This window comes from Salvelinus fontinalis, chromosome 11 (genome assembly GCF_029448725.1).
Source record: "Salvelinus fontinalis isolate EN_2023a chromosome 11, ASM2944872v1, whole genome shotgun sequence".
In the NCBI taxonomy this organism is placed as follows: domain Eukaryota; kingdom Metazoa; phylum Chordata; class Actinopteri; order Salmoniformes; family Salmonidae; genus Salvelinus; species Salvelinus fontinalis.
Genome location: NC_074675.1, coordinates 38,959,138 through 38,976,434, shown reverse-complemented (window position 1 = coordinate 38,976,434; position 17,297 = coordinate 38,959,138). Strand labels below are relative to the sequence as shown.

Here is a 17,297-nt window from a genome sequence, read left to right as displayed (position 1 = left end):
ACAGTAGATGGCGCTATGGTATGCATTTTCTTTGAAGAAGTTTTATTTTCTTGACTCTTCCCACTTTGAAATAAGGAAACCAGACTTTCTCGTTCTGCCGGAGTCTGGGGTGTATTCTTTAGTCGGATTCTGTTGCAAAACGTTTCGTTTGGAGTTATTGGACAAATTCAAGTAGTTCCCTCCCAATGCACGACCTGTGCGTTGGCATCACCCTGTGTGGTCATCGGCATCCTGCTGTATGGCAGCCCTGCCCAGAAAGAGAAGTATCTGCCCAAACTAGCCACAGGTAAGAGCCAGCCAAAGATCCTATAGGTCTGGACAGTAATTAGTTAAAAGAAAATGTTTGCATTGATGCATTGTGTCTTCTAACTACAAGAATAGGATCCAAAGTGTTAGGAAATATTTGTTCCCATAAATACAATGGAGGGTGTCTCCTCATACCTCTGGCACTTTAGTCAGACTGCCAGACTGTGCACCACAGAGACAATCAGGCGAGAATACATACAGGTTAACGGTGCCAATTGAAAGTCAAGGGGTGTGTCTGTGCCTTTTGGATGACTCTCTCTTTACAGAGAACCCCTGTGGATCAAGTCCAGAGCTACCCTTCCTCTTTGTCTGCTCTGCACATGTCTGAACGTGACAGCCAACAGCCAAGAGTTTTTCACAGTATGTCATAAAAAAATATTACATTCATGAATGTAGGTAAAATGCTAATATGTATTAGATCCAGTACAATGGAATAACTAAGACCTGAATTTGAATGCAGCGTGTTCCGATTCCTCCTTCTCTCTGTCCAGCAGGGTCAACCAAAAACACTGGGCCTGATTGTTCATGCAGATATTGGGGAAGCAATATAGAAATGTATTGATCCCTTAAATGATATTACTATTAAATGACCCATATCACAACCCTCATACCTCTTCACAAAAATGTACCTAAATCAATTTTGGAAAAATTATTTTACCCCGAAATGTATTTTCCCAGTTAGAAATAGTAGGCCATGCATCAAATAACTATTTTCATCAGAAAAACGAACCCTCAAATGCAATATTGCATTTTGTAAGTTGTCTGCAGGTGGCTTGTTGTGAATGCACTCAAATGTCAAGTCATTATCAGGTTATGTAAGCTGCATTCTAATACTCAACGTAGAAGGATTTGTCTTAATGTACAGTATATGAAAGTGATGCTATGAAAAGGATTCTTTCCCGTTATCAAGCTCACTCTAACAAATCACTGCCTATTACTGTATTTACAAAGAGCATATGAAACATTGTTTTTCATGAGGCCTACCTGTGCGCCTTCCTTTAAGCACCTCTGTTACATCACCTCTCCTGTCCTTGATCCATACCACATACAGACATTTGCGGATCTTTGCAGTGTCCATGTGAAAGATAGTTATTGCAAGGCTGGAACATTTAACTTAATAAAAAAATTTTTTTTTACCACTCACGTGAAATGAAGGCCTGCAAAGTTTACAGATTTAAGTCTAATAGCATGATACGAAAGTAGACACATCAGAGTGTGCGATATGAAGGTATAGTCAGTGGACATTCTGAACCTTGTTTGAGGTCAGTAGGTCACATGACCAAGTAGCTATTGAAATTTTACATTTGGAAAAATTCATGTAAAATCTTGTGAGATGAAAATGGACAAATTAAAGGGTGTGAAATATAGAAGGGTAGTCAGTGGACATTCTGGACCTTGTTTGAGTCAAGTAGGTCACATGACCAAGGAGCTATTGAAATTTGAATGTACAAAAAGTTTGTACTTTGTTTACGCTCCCTAACTAATTCAACTAGGAATACAAAAAGCTGCTCACATTTCCACATGTTTATTAGCTTTGGAAGTGAATTAATGTCCAAATTGTGAAAATAGACCTGTACAATTTTTCAAACATAATGACACTTATTTGGAGCCTGTGGCTCAAGTGGTTTGAAAGCTATTGACATTTGAAAGCGCGAATATCTGTTGAATCTCCAACTTGAAACCTTCTTTACCTTGGTGTGAAAAATACAATAGTCGACTGCAGTTCCTGCACTTTTATGGCAGTTTCAAAACTGCAATCTTTTTTTGTAAGGGCATTAAGGATTCCATCTTTAAAAGTCAGTTAAGAACTTGCCTGTAAGTAGCCACCTCGCTGTTAAGGGAGTGTTAGTGTTGGTGTGGCAACCAGCTGGTTTTCTGAAAACAAGATAATGAATTGAGACTAATCTGCCTGAATCCTGCTTTGGCAAGAATCAACACGTCTGGTTGCATGCATACCCACACACACCCACACACACACACACACACACACTGCCCTGCCCTATTCTCAGCAGTATGTATATTCATCACTTTTCAGGTAGACAAGATTACCAGCAGTACTCCGGATCGTTTGATAACCCCTGTGATCGAGACATCAATCACTATCCTTTGACCAATCAGATCAGAGGCAGTTGCATTGTTCTCTCAGTTTGGGAGACCACTGCTTGACAATTCTGAGATCCTTACCTTTGGAATCCCGTACAGGACAACATGATTTTGAAACATTTGAAATGTATCTTGGTTCTACAATACTTTATTCATTTCGTCGCAACAGAGATTGCAGCTGAGAAAGGTAATGCAATTGTGTGAACTTTACATTACCTTTAAGTCATACTGTATGTGGCACAAGTTGTTTAATCATTTTCAGTAGGAAAGCCTTTTAAATGAAAGTACATCTGCATCCATTGTAACATGTAAATTTTACACGGACTACGATTATTAGATTATTCTTTTTGATGTTGCTCAGAAATTGTAACTAGGACCTACACCAAACAGATTTGTAGATCAGGAATAGCAAAGATGATATATATAGCATATATAGCAGTTGGTCATCACATTACCATACAAAGTAGTTTACACTGCTCGTCTCTTATCACCTCTTCAGCTCTCCCTGAGCCGCTCAACCTGTCATTGACGTGGGAGTCTGAATTCCGTATAAAGCTGTCGTGGAACGCACCAAAGAATTTAGATGCATCATGCAAGGTGAACTACATGATCACTACAACGATCGGAGAGGTGAGTCGACTGTTCCACTCAGGCCCAAGAAAGGGACATTTATTTTAATACAAATATTAATTTGGAATTTATTTTAATACTGACTGGCTTGTACGCATAGACTGAATGGGAACACATATTCATGCATATAATATTAAACAATCCATGCAAAATAAGAATCACAATTCAATTTATATCAAACGCCAAGTAAAATATTAATTCACCATTTTCAAAACTTTTCTTATAGCTACTTTATAAATTATAACGTCTTAAAGTATGAGAAACATCTGATATGAAGTGATGTTAACCTGTAGGCATTTTAATATACACCATATTAATTTAAGATATAACACTGAATTTGAAATTACAGATAACATTTTTCTTTGCAGAGGAGACCCAAAGTAGAGACAACTTTCAAGTTGTATAAAGAGTATAGACTCTCTACAGAAGATGCAGTGAATTACACAGTGCAAACAAACCCCAAACACTGTACAGGCAGAACCATAAGCAAACCTGTCAGCAAATCCATCACTAAACCCACAGGTAGGTAACAATCACTGGGGCAAATCCTAACTTTGAATTTTCACTTAGTCTCCCTCTGAAATCATTGCATGACCAAGTGAAAAGTTGGCTTAAGTGGAAGGAGTTTTTCCTTTCTGAATTGGGACAGTGAACCCCTCTGAACTATATCCAATGTGTCTACTGTAACATGAACAATGTGCTGCGATTCAATATTGTTTTACATGTTTGAAATTCCCTTGCATTTAATTATAGTTTACGGTAGGTACTGTACGTTCAATAAAATATTGAACAAAGGGTTGAGCAAACAGCCACACGGCTTAAGGCTATGCTGGATGGAAAACCTTAATAGGTCAACATTTAAATCTCCATCTCTCTCTTTGTCGGATCCTATTTTTGTAGTCTGCCATGAGTGTGTTCTCTCTCTCTCTCTCTCTCTCTCTCTCTCTCTCTCTCTCTCTCTCTCTCTCTCTCTCTCTCTCTCTCTCTCTCTCTCTCTCTCTCTCATAACAGAGTTGGTGAAGAACTTCCAGTGTTCCCTCTACTCCTCTAAGGCCATGAACTGCAGCTGGCTCCCACTCAATCAGGCCTCAGACCTCCAGCTCTACTATGGGTGAGAACTATTCTACTTCCTGTCAAAATCCCCTAATCCATCCCTACCCAATTCAACGGATAACAACTGAACTGGTAAAAGAACTCCTGGAACACTGTGAATATCTGTGTCAGTTGAGCTGTGCCAGTTGAGCTGTGTCGGTTTAGCTGAGCAGTGACAGATTGTCATCCCTCTCATCCCTTATGTTTCAGGTACCTTGGTCCCTCCCACATAGCAGCATGCAGTGAGTACCAGTACAGAGATGGTCAGAGGACAGGATGTCACCTGAGAGGATCCTTCCTTCAATATGACGTCTACTTCAAGGTCAATGGGACTCTCGATGGCTTATCTGTACGGAATAACTTCCTGGTGATTCCTAGATATCATGGTGAGAATAACTCCATACCACATTTTTTAACAGTTAAAAACAAATGTTTACGATATCCTCATTGTATGACCTGAAAAACATTCAAACACATTTACCTCAGGAAGTGAAGTCAGTAAAAATGTCTTTAATATAAAAAAGCTATATCTTTATGAAAGTAGACCAACCAGTGAGTAATTATATGATACAACTATTCTCTCAAGTATGCAATACTGTTTATTACTAATAGTCTCATTTATCTAATGTTATACTATATGTCTGATTCTCTTCAGTCAAGCCCCCGGCCCCTAAGGTGAAGATCACAGAGGAAGGTAGGAATCTCATCCTGAGCTGGGACCCTCCGGACATAGGCGCTGACCACTGCTGGAATTACATCTTAAAATACAACAAGTGTCAAGAGTCTCTGGTAAGCCCTGGATGTGTGGATATTTTTATTTATTTATGTCACCCTTTATTTATCCATGAAAACAATCTACACACAATAACCCATAATGACAAAGAGAAAAAAGGTTTAGACATTTTTTGCAAATTTACAAAAAATAAAAACAGATACCTTATTTACATAAGTATTCAGCCCCTTTGCAATGAGACTCTGAATTGAGATAAGGTGCATCCTGTTTCCATTGATCATCCTTGAGATGTTTCTATATCCTGATTGGACTCCAACTGTCGTAAATTCAATTAATTGGACATGATTTGGAAATGCACACACCTGTCTATATAAGGTCCCACAGTTAAGAGCAAAAACAAAGCCATAAGGTCGAAGGAATTTGTGCGTAGAGCTCCGAGACAGGATAGTGTCGAGGCACAGCTCTGGGGAAGAGTACCAAAACATGTCTCCAGCATTGAAGGTCCGCAAGAACACAGTGGCGTCCCTCATTCTTAAATGGATGATGTTTGGAACCACCAAGACTCTTCCTAGAGCTGGCCACCCAGCCAAACTGAGCAATCGGGGGAGAAGGGCCTTGGTCAGGGAGGTGATCAAGAACCTGATGGTCACTCTGACAGAGCTCAAGAGTTCCTATCTGGAGATGGGAGAACCTTCCAGAAGGACAACCATCTTTGCAGCACTCCACCAATCAGGCCTTTATGGTAGAGTGGCCAGACGGAAGCCACTCCTCAGTAAAAGGCACATGACAGCCTGCTTGGAGTTTACCAAAAGGCACTCAAAGACTCTCAGATCATGAGAAACAAGATTCTATGGTCTGATGAAACCAAGATTGAACTCTTTGGTCTGAATGCCAAGCGTCACATCTGGAGGAAACCTGGCACCATTCCTACGGTGAAGCATGGTGGTGGCAGCATCATGCTGTGGGGATGTTTTTCTGCGGCAGGGACTGGGAGACTAGTTAGGATCGAGGCAAAGATGAAAGGAGCAAAGTACTGAGAGAACCTTGATGAAAACCTGCTCCAGAGCGCCCAGGACCTCAGACTGGGGCGAAGGTTCACCTTCCAACAGGACAACAACCCTAAGCACACAGCCAACACAACGCAGGAGTGGAATCGAGACAAGTCTCTGAATGTCCTTGAGTGGCCCAGCCAGAGCCCGGACTTGAACACGATCTAACATTTCTGGATAGACCTGAAAATAGCTGTGCAGCAATGCTCCCCATCCAACCTGACAGAGCTTGAGAGGATCTGCAGAGAAGAATATGAGAAACTCGCCAAATACAGGTGTGCTAAGCTTCTAGCGTCATACCCAAAAAGACTAAAGCAGGAAGTACCAGTCACTCACTCAATACGGAAGTGGTCGGCTGACGGGGAAGATTCCCTACAGGACTGTTTTGCTAGCACAGACCGGATGTTACGGATTCATCAAATGGCATTGAGGAGTATACCACCTCAGTCATTGGCTTCATCAATAAGTGAATCGACGACATCATCCCCACAGTGACCGTACGTACATATCCCAACCAGAAGCCATGGATTACAGGCAACATGCACATCAAGCTAAAACCTAGAGCTAACACGTTCAAGGAGCAGGACACTGTTCCGGACGTTTATCAGAAATCCCGCTATTCCTTCAGACGAACCATCAAACAGCAAAGCGTCAATACAGGATTAAGATTGAATCCTACCACACTGGCTCTGACGCTCATCGGGTATGGCAGGGCTTGAAAACTATTACGGACTCCAAAGGGAAACCCAGTTGTGAGCTGCCCAGTGACACGAGCATACCAGACAAGCTAAATGCCTTTTCTGCTTGCTTCGAGGCAAGTAACACTGAAGCATGCATGAGAGCACCAGCTGTTCCCTGACCGAGTCTGTAATACCTACATGTTTCAAGCAGACCACCATAGTCCCTGTGTCCAAGGAAGCGAAGGTAACCTGCCTAAATGATTACCGCCTCGTAGCACTCACGTCGGTAGCCATGAAGTGCTTTTAAAGGCTGATCATGGTTCACATCAACAGCATCCTCCCAGATACCCTAGACCCACTCCAATTCGCATACCACCCCAACAGATCCACAGATGACGCAATCTCAATCACACTCAACACTGCCCTTTCCCACCTGTACAAAAGGAACACTTATGTGAGTGCTGTTCATTGACTACAGCTCAGCGTTTAACACCATAGTGCCCACAAAGCTCATCGCTAAGCTAAGGACCCTGGGACTAAACACCTCCCTCTGCAACTAGATCCTGGACTTCCTGACGGGATGCCCCCAGGTGGTAAGGGTAGGCAACAACACGTCTGCTACGCTGATCCTCAACAGTGGGGCTCCTCATGGGTGTGTGCTTAGTCCCCTCCTGTACTCCCTGTTCACCCACGACTGTGTGGCCAAACACGACTCCAACACCATCATTAAGTTTGCTGACGACACAACTAGTGGTAGGCCTGATCACCAACAACGATGAGAGTCTATAGGGAGGTCAGAGACCTTGTAGTGTGGTGCCAGGACAACAACCTCACCCTCAATGTGAGCAAGACAAAAGGAGTTGATCGTGGACTACAGGAAAAGGCAGACCGAACAGGCCCCTATTAACATCGACGGGGCTGTAGTAGAGTGGGTCAAGAGTTTCAAGTTCCTTGGTGTCCACATCACGAACAAACTATCATGGTCCAAACACACCAAGACCAAGTGAAGAGGGCACGACAACACCTTTTTCCCCTCAGGAGACTGAAAAGATTTGGCATGGGTCCCCAGATCCTCAAAAAGTTCTACAGCTGCACTAATCGAGAGCATCCTGACCGGTTGCATCACCACCTGGTATGGTAACTGCTCGGCATCTGACCGTAAGGCGCTAAAGAGGGTAGTGTGTGCGGCCCAGTACATCACTGGGGCCAAGCTTCCTGCCATCCAGGACCTATATACCAGGCGGTGTCATAGGAAAGCCCCAAAAAATGTCTATTCCAGTCACCAAAGTCATAGACTGTTTTCTCTGCTACTGCACGGCAAGCAATACCGGAGCATCAGGTCTAGGACCAAAAGGCTTCTTAACAGCTTCTAGCCCCAAGCCATAAGACTGCGGAACAATTAATCAAATGGCCACCGGATTATTTACATTGACACCCCCCATTTGTTTTTTACACTGCAGCTGCTCGCTGTTTATTATCTATAAACTTCACCCATACCTACATGTACAAATGACCTCGACTAACCTGTACCACCGCACATTAACTCGGTACCAGTACCCCCTGAATATAGCCTTGTTATTTTATTGTATTACTTTTTATTATCTTTTACTTTAGTTTATTTGGTAAATATTTTCTCAACTCTTTCTTGAACTGAACTGTTGGTTAAGGGCTTGTAAGTAAGCATTTCACGGTTGTATTCAGCGCATGTGACAAAGTTTGATTTGATTTTGATTTGACACTAGTACTGAGTAAAGGGTCTGAATACTTATGTGAATGTAATATTGAAGTTTTTTTAATATGAACTAGCAAACATTTCTAAAAACCTATTTTTTCTTTGTCATTATGGGGTATTGTGTGTAGATTGATGATGGGGGAAAAAAACTATTTAATACATTTTAGAATAAGGCTGTAACGTAACAAAATGTGGAAAAAGTCAAGGGGTCTGAATACTTTCCAAATGCACTGCACGTCACTCAGTCGTGCCATTGTTATACAGGCTAGTCTCACGGAGATAAAATCTATTTTGCAACAGGGAACTTTTCAGAACCTGTGTTTGTAAAAATACTTAATGATCCATAAACAAATACACGGATAAAGAGGCCTAAGTTTAGCTGGCTGCAGACAGAATATGTGTCAGATGAGGGGTTGGGCGTTCTGCTATTGTTAACATGAGACAGGCCACTTATGTGAATTACACCAATCAAAATAGAGCTTTAGTCATTGGACAGTATTTACATTGTTTTTACAGACCTACTGAATGTGTTAGAATAAAGGGCTTTGGACATCTGCTGTGTTTGTGTGTCTGCGTGCATGGGTGTGTCAGTCAAATAGTACACTATTTTGAGTTCCACTCGTGGTTCTGTGTACGTTTCTTCCAGGGTAAGGAAATGCAATTGGAACATGTACCAGTGAAGGTTTCATATGACCAGAGATGCCAGTACAGAGTCAAGCTTAAAGCAGTCTATACGAAATGGTGTGGGGAGGGAGGCAGCGACTGGAGCGAAGAGGAAATCTATGGTACTTTCTCCTCTTTCTTTCTCTACATTCTCTCCCTCTTTCAGAACACAGACAGTGATGTCCTGTAATTGTGTTACCAATTGTGTTACCATACCACCATGTTCCCGTTATCAAAAAAATAGAAGACAAATAGAATAAACATATTTAATATACCAGTAGTCTATAGTCTGTATAATAGTATACGTCGTTTTAATAGAGTCCCTGCCCATCTTCTACAAATGTCTGGAACGCTACCTCTTCAAAGAGTATCTTAAATAATCCCACAGCGCCCCCCAAAAATATATTTTTTTAATACTAACTCACTTGCCTTTTGTGAACTCACACTTGACCCTTTTCCCTGTGCTAGCACCGACTGCTGATAGCTACTTTATTGAGAAACAATGTACACTGCTCAAAAAAATAAAGGGAACACTTAAACAACACAATGTAACTCCAAGTCAATCACACTTCTGTGAAATCAAACTGTCCACTTAGGAAGCAACACTGATTGACAATAAATTTCACATGCTGTTGTGCAAATGGAATAGACAAAAGGTGGAAATTATAGGCAATTAGCAAGACACCCCCAAAAAAGGAGTGATTCTGCAGGTGGTGACCACAGACCACTTCTCAGTTCCTATGCTTCCTGGCTGATGTTTTGGTCACTTTTGAATGCTGGCGGTGCTCTCACGCTAGTGGTAGCATGAGACGGAGTCTACAACCCACACAAGTGGCTCAGGTAGTGCAGTTCATCCCGGATGGCACATCAAAGCGAGCTGTGGCAAAAAGGTTTGCTGTGTCTGTCAGCGTAGTGTCCAGAGCATGGAGGCGCTACCAGGAGACAGGCCAGTACATCAGGAGACATGGAGGAGGCCGTAGGAGGGCAATAACCCAGCAGCAGGACCGCTACCTCCGCCTTTGCGCAAGGAGGTGCACTGCCAGAGCCCTGCAAAATGACCTCCAGCAGGCCACAAATGTGCATGTGTCAGCATATGGTCTCACAAGGGGTCTGAGGATCCCATCTCGGTACCTATTGGCAGTCAGGCTACCTCTGGCGAGCACATGGAGGGCTGTGCGGCTCCACAAAGAAATGCCACCCCACACCATGACTGACCCATCGCCAAACCGGTCATGCTGGAGGATGTTGCAGGCAGCAGAACGTTCTCCACGATGTCTCCAGACTCTGTCACATCTGTCACATGTGCTCAGTGTGAACCTGCTTTCATCTGTGAAGAGCACAGGGCGCCAGTGGCGAATTTGCCAATCTTGGTGTTCTCTGGCAAATGCCAAACGTCCTGCACGGTGCTGGGCTGTAAGCACAACCCCCACCTGTGGACGTCGGGCCCTCATACCACCCTCATGTAGTCTGTTTCTGACCGTTTGAGCAGACACATGCACATTTGTGGCCTGCTGGAGGTCATTTTGCAGGGCGCTGGCAGTGCACCTCCTTGCACAAAGGCGGAGGTAGCGGTCCTGCTGCTGGGTTGTTGCCCTCCTACGGCCTCCTCCACGTCTCCTGATGTACTGGCCTGTCTCCTGGTAGCGCCTCCATGCTCTGGACACTACGCTGACAGACACAGCAAACCTTTTTGCCACAGCTCGCATTGATGTGCCATCCTGGATGAACTGCACTACCTAAGCCACTTGTGTGGGTTGTAGACTCCGTCTCATGCTACCACTAGAGTGAGCGCACCGCCAGCATTCAAAAGTGACCAAAACATCAGCCAGGAAGCATAGGAACTGAGAAGTGGTCTGTGATCACCACCTGCAGAATCACTCCTTTTTTGGGGGTGTCTTGCTAATTGCCTATAATTTCCACCTTTTGTCTATTCCATTTGCACAACAGCATGTGAAATTTATTGTCAATCAGTGTTGCTTCCTAAGTGGACAGTTTGATTTCACAGAAGTGTGATTGACTTGGAGTTACATTGAGTTGTTTAAGTGTTCCCTTTATTTTTTTGAGCAGTGTACTTACTATGACAGATATGTGGTTATCCCACCTACTCTAGCTATCGTAAGATGAATGCACTAACTGTAAGTCACTCTGGATAGGAGTGACTGCGATATGATTCAAATGTAAATGTGTTTAGATTGATTGAGTGGAAAAGAGATATAGGAAATGTGATTTCACTCATTTTGGTGGTGCATTTTGGGCTTATTTTTTGGGTTCTTTTTCAGGCACAGAAATACGTTTTTCCCCAAGATTCCCCCAAGGACCCTAACTGCACTGCTTAACTTCTTCTGGCTGCAAGCCCGACGTCGGTACACTTATGACAACAGCCAGCTCAAGTGCAGGGCGCGAAATTAAAAATATATATTTTTTTAATATTTAACTTTCACACATTAACAAGTCCAATACAGCAAATGAAAGGTACACATCTTGTGAATCCAGCCAACATGTCCGATTTTTAAAATGTTTTACAGCGAAAACAGCACGTATATTTATGTTAGCTCACCACCAAATACAAAAAAAGGACAGACATTTGTCACAGCACAGGTAGCATGCACAAAGCCAACCTAACTAACCAAGAACCAACCAAACTAACCAACAAACAACTTCATCAGATGACAGTCTTATAACATGTTATACAATAAATCTATGTTTTGTTCGAAAAATTTGCATATTTCAGGTATAAATCATAGTTTACATTGCAGCTACAATCAGAAATTGCACCGAAAGCAGCCATAATAATTACAGACACCAAGGTCAAATACCTAATTACTCATCATAAAACATTTCTGAAAAATACATAGTGTACAGCATATGAAAGACAGGCATCTTGTGATTCCAGCCAATATTTCCGATTTATTATATTTCCGTTTTACAGCGAAAACACAATATAGCGTTATATTACCTTACCACAATAGCCAGAAACACAAGCCATTTCCCAGTAGCAAAGGTTAGCGATCGTAACAAACCAGTAAAATATATATAATTTTTGACTAACCTTGATATTTTTCATCAGATGACAGTCCTATAACATCAGGTTATACATACAGTTATGTTTTGTTTGAAAATTTGCATATTTAGAGCTGAAATCAGTGGTTATACATTGTGCTATCGTAGCTACTTTTTCCGTCCGGATATTTTTCTGACACTTTTTCTGACACACATATTCTGACCAAATAGCTATTCATAAACATAACTAAAAAAATACATGTTGTATAGGAAATGATAGATCCATTAGTTCTTAATGAAATCGCCGTGTTAGAATTCTAAAAATAACTTCATTACGACATCCAGCTTCGGTATAGCTAGAGTACCCAAAAGCTGGGCGCCGACAGCTAGTTCACATGTACGACAGATATATGAAATAGCATCATAAAATGTTTCTTACTTTTGCTGATCTTTCATCAGAATGTTGGACAAGGGGTCCTTTGTCGGGAACAATCGTTGTTTGGATTTAGAACGGCCTCTTTCCCTCTCGATTTAGCAAGCACACTAGCCAAGTGGCACGAATCTCTCCATCGTCAACAAACTCAGAGAACGGAACACGGCAAAACTCTGATTAAACTATATTGAAAAAAAAAACTTTACGATGATATGGTCACATGTATCAAATAAAATCAAAGCCGGAGATATTAGTCGTCCATAACGGCAGCTAAACAGAAGGCAAATCCAGGTGCCTCCTCGCGCTCTCCAGAAAACAGGAAATGGGTGACACGTCATACAAAGAGCTTGTATTCCACTTCAGACCAAGATAAACACTCAATTTCTTCTCTCACCGCCTCTTGACATCCAGGGGAAGGTCTATGAAGTGCATGTATACTAATACGTATCATGCCCATTTATAGGCAGGAAGTAGAACAGAGCCTAGATTTCAGACTTTCCACTTCCTGGTCAGGAAGTTTGTGCCAAATGAGTTCTGTTTCACTCACAGATATAATTCAAATGGTTTTAGAAACTAGAGAGTGTGTTCTATCCAATAGTAATAATAATATGCATATTGTACGAGCAAGAATTGAGTACGAGGCCGTTTGAAATGGGCACCTTTTATCTGGCTACTCAATACTGCCCCTGCAGCCCAAACAGGTTAAGAGTGTCTGGAGTGGGAGCGCCGCAATCGATCATAGATCAGCACTCCAACTCTGAAAGCACTCGTGACTGCAACTTTTCCTCTCTCTTATACCTCTCTCTTTCCTTTCTTCTGTACTGCTCAAGCGGCTCTGGATTTCTGTGCTTCTCCACCCTAGCTTTTGATGCAGCCTTCTTTCTTTTCTTATCTGCCAGGATGTTTATCTGCCAAAATAACAAGAAGTTTAGATGAATCAGATTGTTCTAGATTATTGCACATCCCCTAAAGGAGCATTACACTCAAAAATGTCAAGTTTGGCACATGTTTGCACACCTCAAAAGTAGACTTAAAGGGATAGATCACCCAAATTACAAAAGTACATTGGATTCCTTACCCTGTAAGCAGTCAATGGACAAGGCAAGACACCAATCCATGCGTTGGTTTATGGCACAAAACCACTGCAAGTGGATATCCCCGATTTATAAGCATTTTCACATTCCATGTCCAAATCATCCCAGTGACAAAAATGGATTGTATTGCTCAAGAAAGTTAGTTTAAGATGATTTGGACATGAAATGTGAAATATGCTAATATCACAGATATTCAGTTAAATTGGTTTTGTGCTGTTAAATGTTAAAAAGATGGAGACAGTGACCAGGTAAACAAAACCCAAGCATGGATTGCTGTCGTCTCTTGTTCATGGACTGCTTACAGGGTAAGGAAGCAAGCAGCATACTACCCTGTACCCCACTGCTGGCTTGCCTCTGAAGCTAAGCAGGGTTGGTTCTGGTCGGTCTCTGGAGACCAGATGCTGTTGGAAGTGGTGCCAGAGGGCCAGTAGGATGCACTCTTTCCTCTTGTCTAAAAAAATATATATATCCCAATGCCCCGGGGCAGTGATTGGGGACATTGCCTTGTGCTGTCTTTCAGATGGGATGTTAAACGGGTGTCCTGACTCTCTGTGTTCACTAAAGATCCCATGGCACTTATCGTAAGAGAAGGGGTGTTAACCCTGGTGTTCTGACTAAATACCCAATCTGGCAACCTAATCATCCCCTGCTTCCAATTGGCTCATTCACCCCCCCCCCCCCCCCCCCTCTCCCCTGTAATTATTCCCCAGGTCATTGCTATAAATGAGAATGACTTCTCAGTCAATTTAACTGGTAAAATAAGGGTTAAATCAAATTAACACCAATTACATATTGGTTTATTTAACTATCCATTTAAATCCACATCCCAGGCCATTTATTGTGTAGATACACCTATATGCAAAACCCCCAAAATGAATGAAAAAGCTAAGCACCAAATAAGACCTGGAAATGATATGTTGATCTTTTCCTGTTGGTGTTGAGGCATAAAGCTGGCGTGGGGTTTGTATTCATCTTGTGAAAAGGAGAAAACATTTTTGTTTATAATTATAAGAATGTCTGGGTTTATGTGTATGTGTCTCAGTCCGCATTGGTCCTTGAGGGGTTGTCTTATCTGTTTTTAAAACTGATTTTGATTGCCTAAGTTACCTGAGGTGGAAGATAATTCCATGTAGTCATTACTCTATACAGTGCTGTGTGTCTCCCAGCCTCTGTTCTGGACTTGGGGACTGTGACGAGACCCCCTAGTCATATGTATTGTGGGGTAGGTATAGGTTTTAAGCTGTGTGTGAACTGGCCAAACAGACAATTTGGTACTTTCAGCACATCAATACATCTTACAAAGACCATCAGGGATGCAGCCAATCTCTCCTTCATTGTGAACCAGGAGATGCTGATGTTATTGACTGACATTTGAGGGCCAGACGTGCTGCTCTGTTCTGGGCCAGCTGCAGCTTTTCTAGGCCCTTTTTTGTCGCACCTGACCGTACAACTGGGCAATAGTCAAGATGCGACAAAACCAGAGCTTGCAGGACTTGTTTGGTTGCATGTGATGTTATAAAAGCAGAGCATCTCTTTATCCCAGACAAACCTCTCCCATCTTTAGAACAATAGAATCAATATGCTTTGACCATGGCAGACTACAATCTAATAGAACACCAATAAGTTTAGTCTTCAGTGGAAAAGATAAACACCACAAGTCTGGAAATGATTTTTCATTAATTTTGAATTGTTTGCATTGTTATAAATAAATAAATTCATTAAAAATTCTACAATGTGATTTTCTGGATTTTTTTTCTCATTTTGTCTGTCATAGTTGAAGTGTATCTATGATGAAAATTACAGGCCTCTCTCATCTTTTTAAGTGGGAGAACTTGCACAATTGGTGGCTGACTAAATACTTTTTTGCCCCACTGTAGCTGAGCCGGATTTACAAAACATATGGTCTAGGATGGGGACATCTGTTGACAGAACACCACTTTTGAGTTCTAAAAACATCTGATAAACTTTGGATTTTTAATTGTAATGTGCCTTTAAAAATTATAAACATGGTTACTTTTTTTTAGCAGTGGTGGGTCATGCAGGGGTTGTGGTTGTTCAAAAAAAAATCTTCAGGTTTTTGCTCTAAAAATCACACTTTTCCAACAAAATTGGATGTGCTAACAATGCTTAAACCCCATCAGGAGACCATTTTTTTTAGGTCTGGGAAAACCCTGATTTTTTTAAATAATTGCAATGCGGTCTCCCTTTAATTCAAGTGTGCATGCACCTTGAACTGTTGTTTGGTTAGCAGTGTATCTGTTGCGCACATAGTATGATGGAGTTACATTGTACATGCATCAGAAACAGTTTCTATCATTACCGTAACTGAACTTTGAATTACTGTAACAGACAACCATATGGCATGGTATTGATAAATGAGCATTACGGTAATGAGAAGGCCAATAGCAAATTTTAGCTAACCATGGCAGAAGCCATTATGACTCTAAAAAAACTTACATCATCAATTCATGCTCTTTCTAATCTTTTATAGTGTAAATAGTTTCATCAATAATTATTCTCAAACATAAATATTACACAGTTATGGTAATCTAAAATGGGTAAATGGTGTGTAAGAGGACAATTACCCTGTAGCCATCTTTGATCTTCTCTTCTTAGTAATGTATTATGGGTACATTTTTTTATTATTATAATTTTTTTAACAGGAACTGTACTTTTTACAGGAACTGGAAAAAAACACTACGGTAATGAGAAACAAATGCTCGGACACGTTTTTTTTGTCTAAAATAAGACTTGTTTATAAATGTGAATACCCAGAAATGATGACTGTCTTTGAATATGTACCACTTTACACTTTATAAATTAAATGCATGTAAAGTCCTGCAAAATTGACCTGGACGTGTTACGGTAATGAGATTGAGTAAACACAAAAAAAATATTGGAGCCCAAAACAAGTTAAAGAGCCAAAAACCAAGCATATATAGCTGAATTCATCACAGACATGGTTTCAGTTGGTTTCATGAGAATCACCCACATAAGTAATAAATAATCAACCAGTACAGATATCAATTGCCATAGTCAACTCAATCATCTTTTTCCTGCCAAGGTAGGATTTACCCTCCATCCTCCTTCTCTTCCAAACCTCTCCTTTCCAGTTTGGAGGGTATTTTCCTGGAGGGGGATGATGCTGAGAGATTCAATGGTGTGGGATGATGCTGAGAGATTCAATGGAGTGGGATGATGCTGCACTGGACTGACTGGTTGATCTAACTAACATTAGCTAACTACATGGTTGACACTGCAGCTAGCTAATTTAGCGAGTTTATCTAGTAGAAATCTAATGTGAAAGCTATTTAACTATTGCAACATACATCTGATTAATCTGTTCACTCTTTATGCCAATGACAAGGTGGCTAGTTAGCCAAGAAGCAGAGATAATATGGGGAGCTATAAACAGGAGATTAAACATTATCTGTCAGATTCTAGATTAGCCTAAAATAGCTGGTTAGCTACCTAGCCATTTGATTTGCACTCGCTCTCAAAACACAATTTCAACAGCAGAATTATATCTGAGACTTACTTCTGATTGCGTCTCGTTTAGAACCCAAAAACAAAAATTTCATCAGGAGTGAAGATATGCGTTTGACGAACATTTTCACCAGCCAATAGAGCCAATGAAAAGCTATTTTGAACACATTTTATTGGTCCAGGGGTCGTGAAACGTTCATACAGATGTAAAGGGGAACCAATAGTATTGATTCATGTACTGCATTTTTTTTGTTACAAGAGCTGTGTTTTAATACACATACTTAAAAAATAAACAA

The 17,297-nt window shown here is 41.3% G+C and overlaps 1 protein-coding gene across 2 annotated transcripts; it reads left to right on the top strand.

Moving 5' to 3' along the window:
* Nucleotides 1-30: 30 nt before the first annotated feature.
* Nucleotides 31-15,248, top strand: LOC129865714 (interleukin-13 receptor subunit alpha-2-like). 2 transcript variants are annotated; one of them, XM_055938678.1, is made up of 8 exons: nt 31-2,596; nt 2,909-3,039; nt 3,408-3,561; nt 4,051-4,150; nt 4,342-4,517; nt 4,787-4,920; nt 8,972-9,110; nt 11,268-15,248. In XM_055938678.1, exons 1-8 carry the CDS (start codon nt 2,515-2,517, stop codon nt 11,309-11,311), a joined length of 960 nt encoding a protein of 319 aa, XP_055794653.1. In that variant the 5' UTR covers nt 31-2,514; the 3' UTR covers nt 11,312-15,248. The 2 variants fall into 2 exon arrangements, with proteins under 2 accessions (XP_055794653.1, XP_055794654.1); XM_055938679.1 differs by lacking the exon at nt 11,268-15,248 and having other exon boundaries at nt 2,490-2,596; nt 8,972-9,512.
* The last annotated feature ends 2,049 nt before the right edge of the window (nt 15,249-17,297 follow it).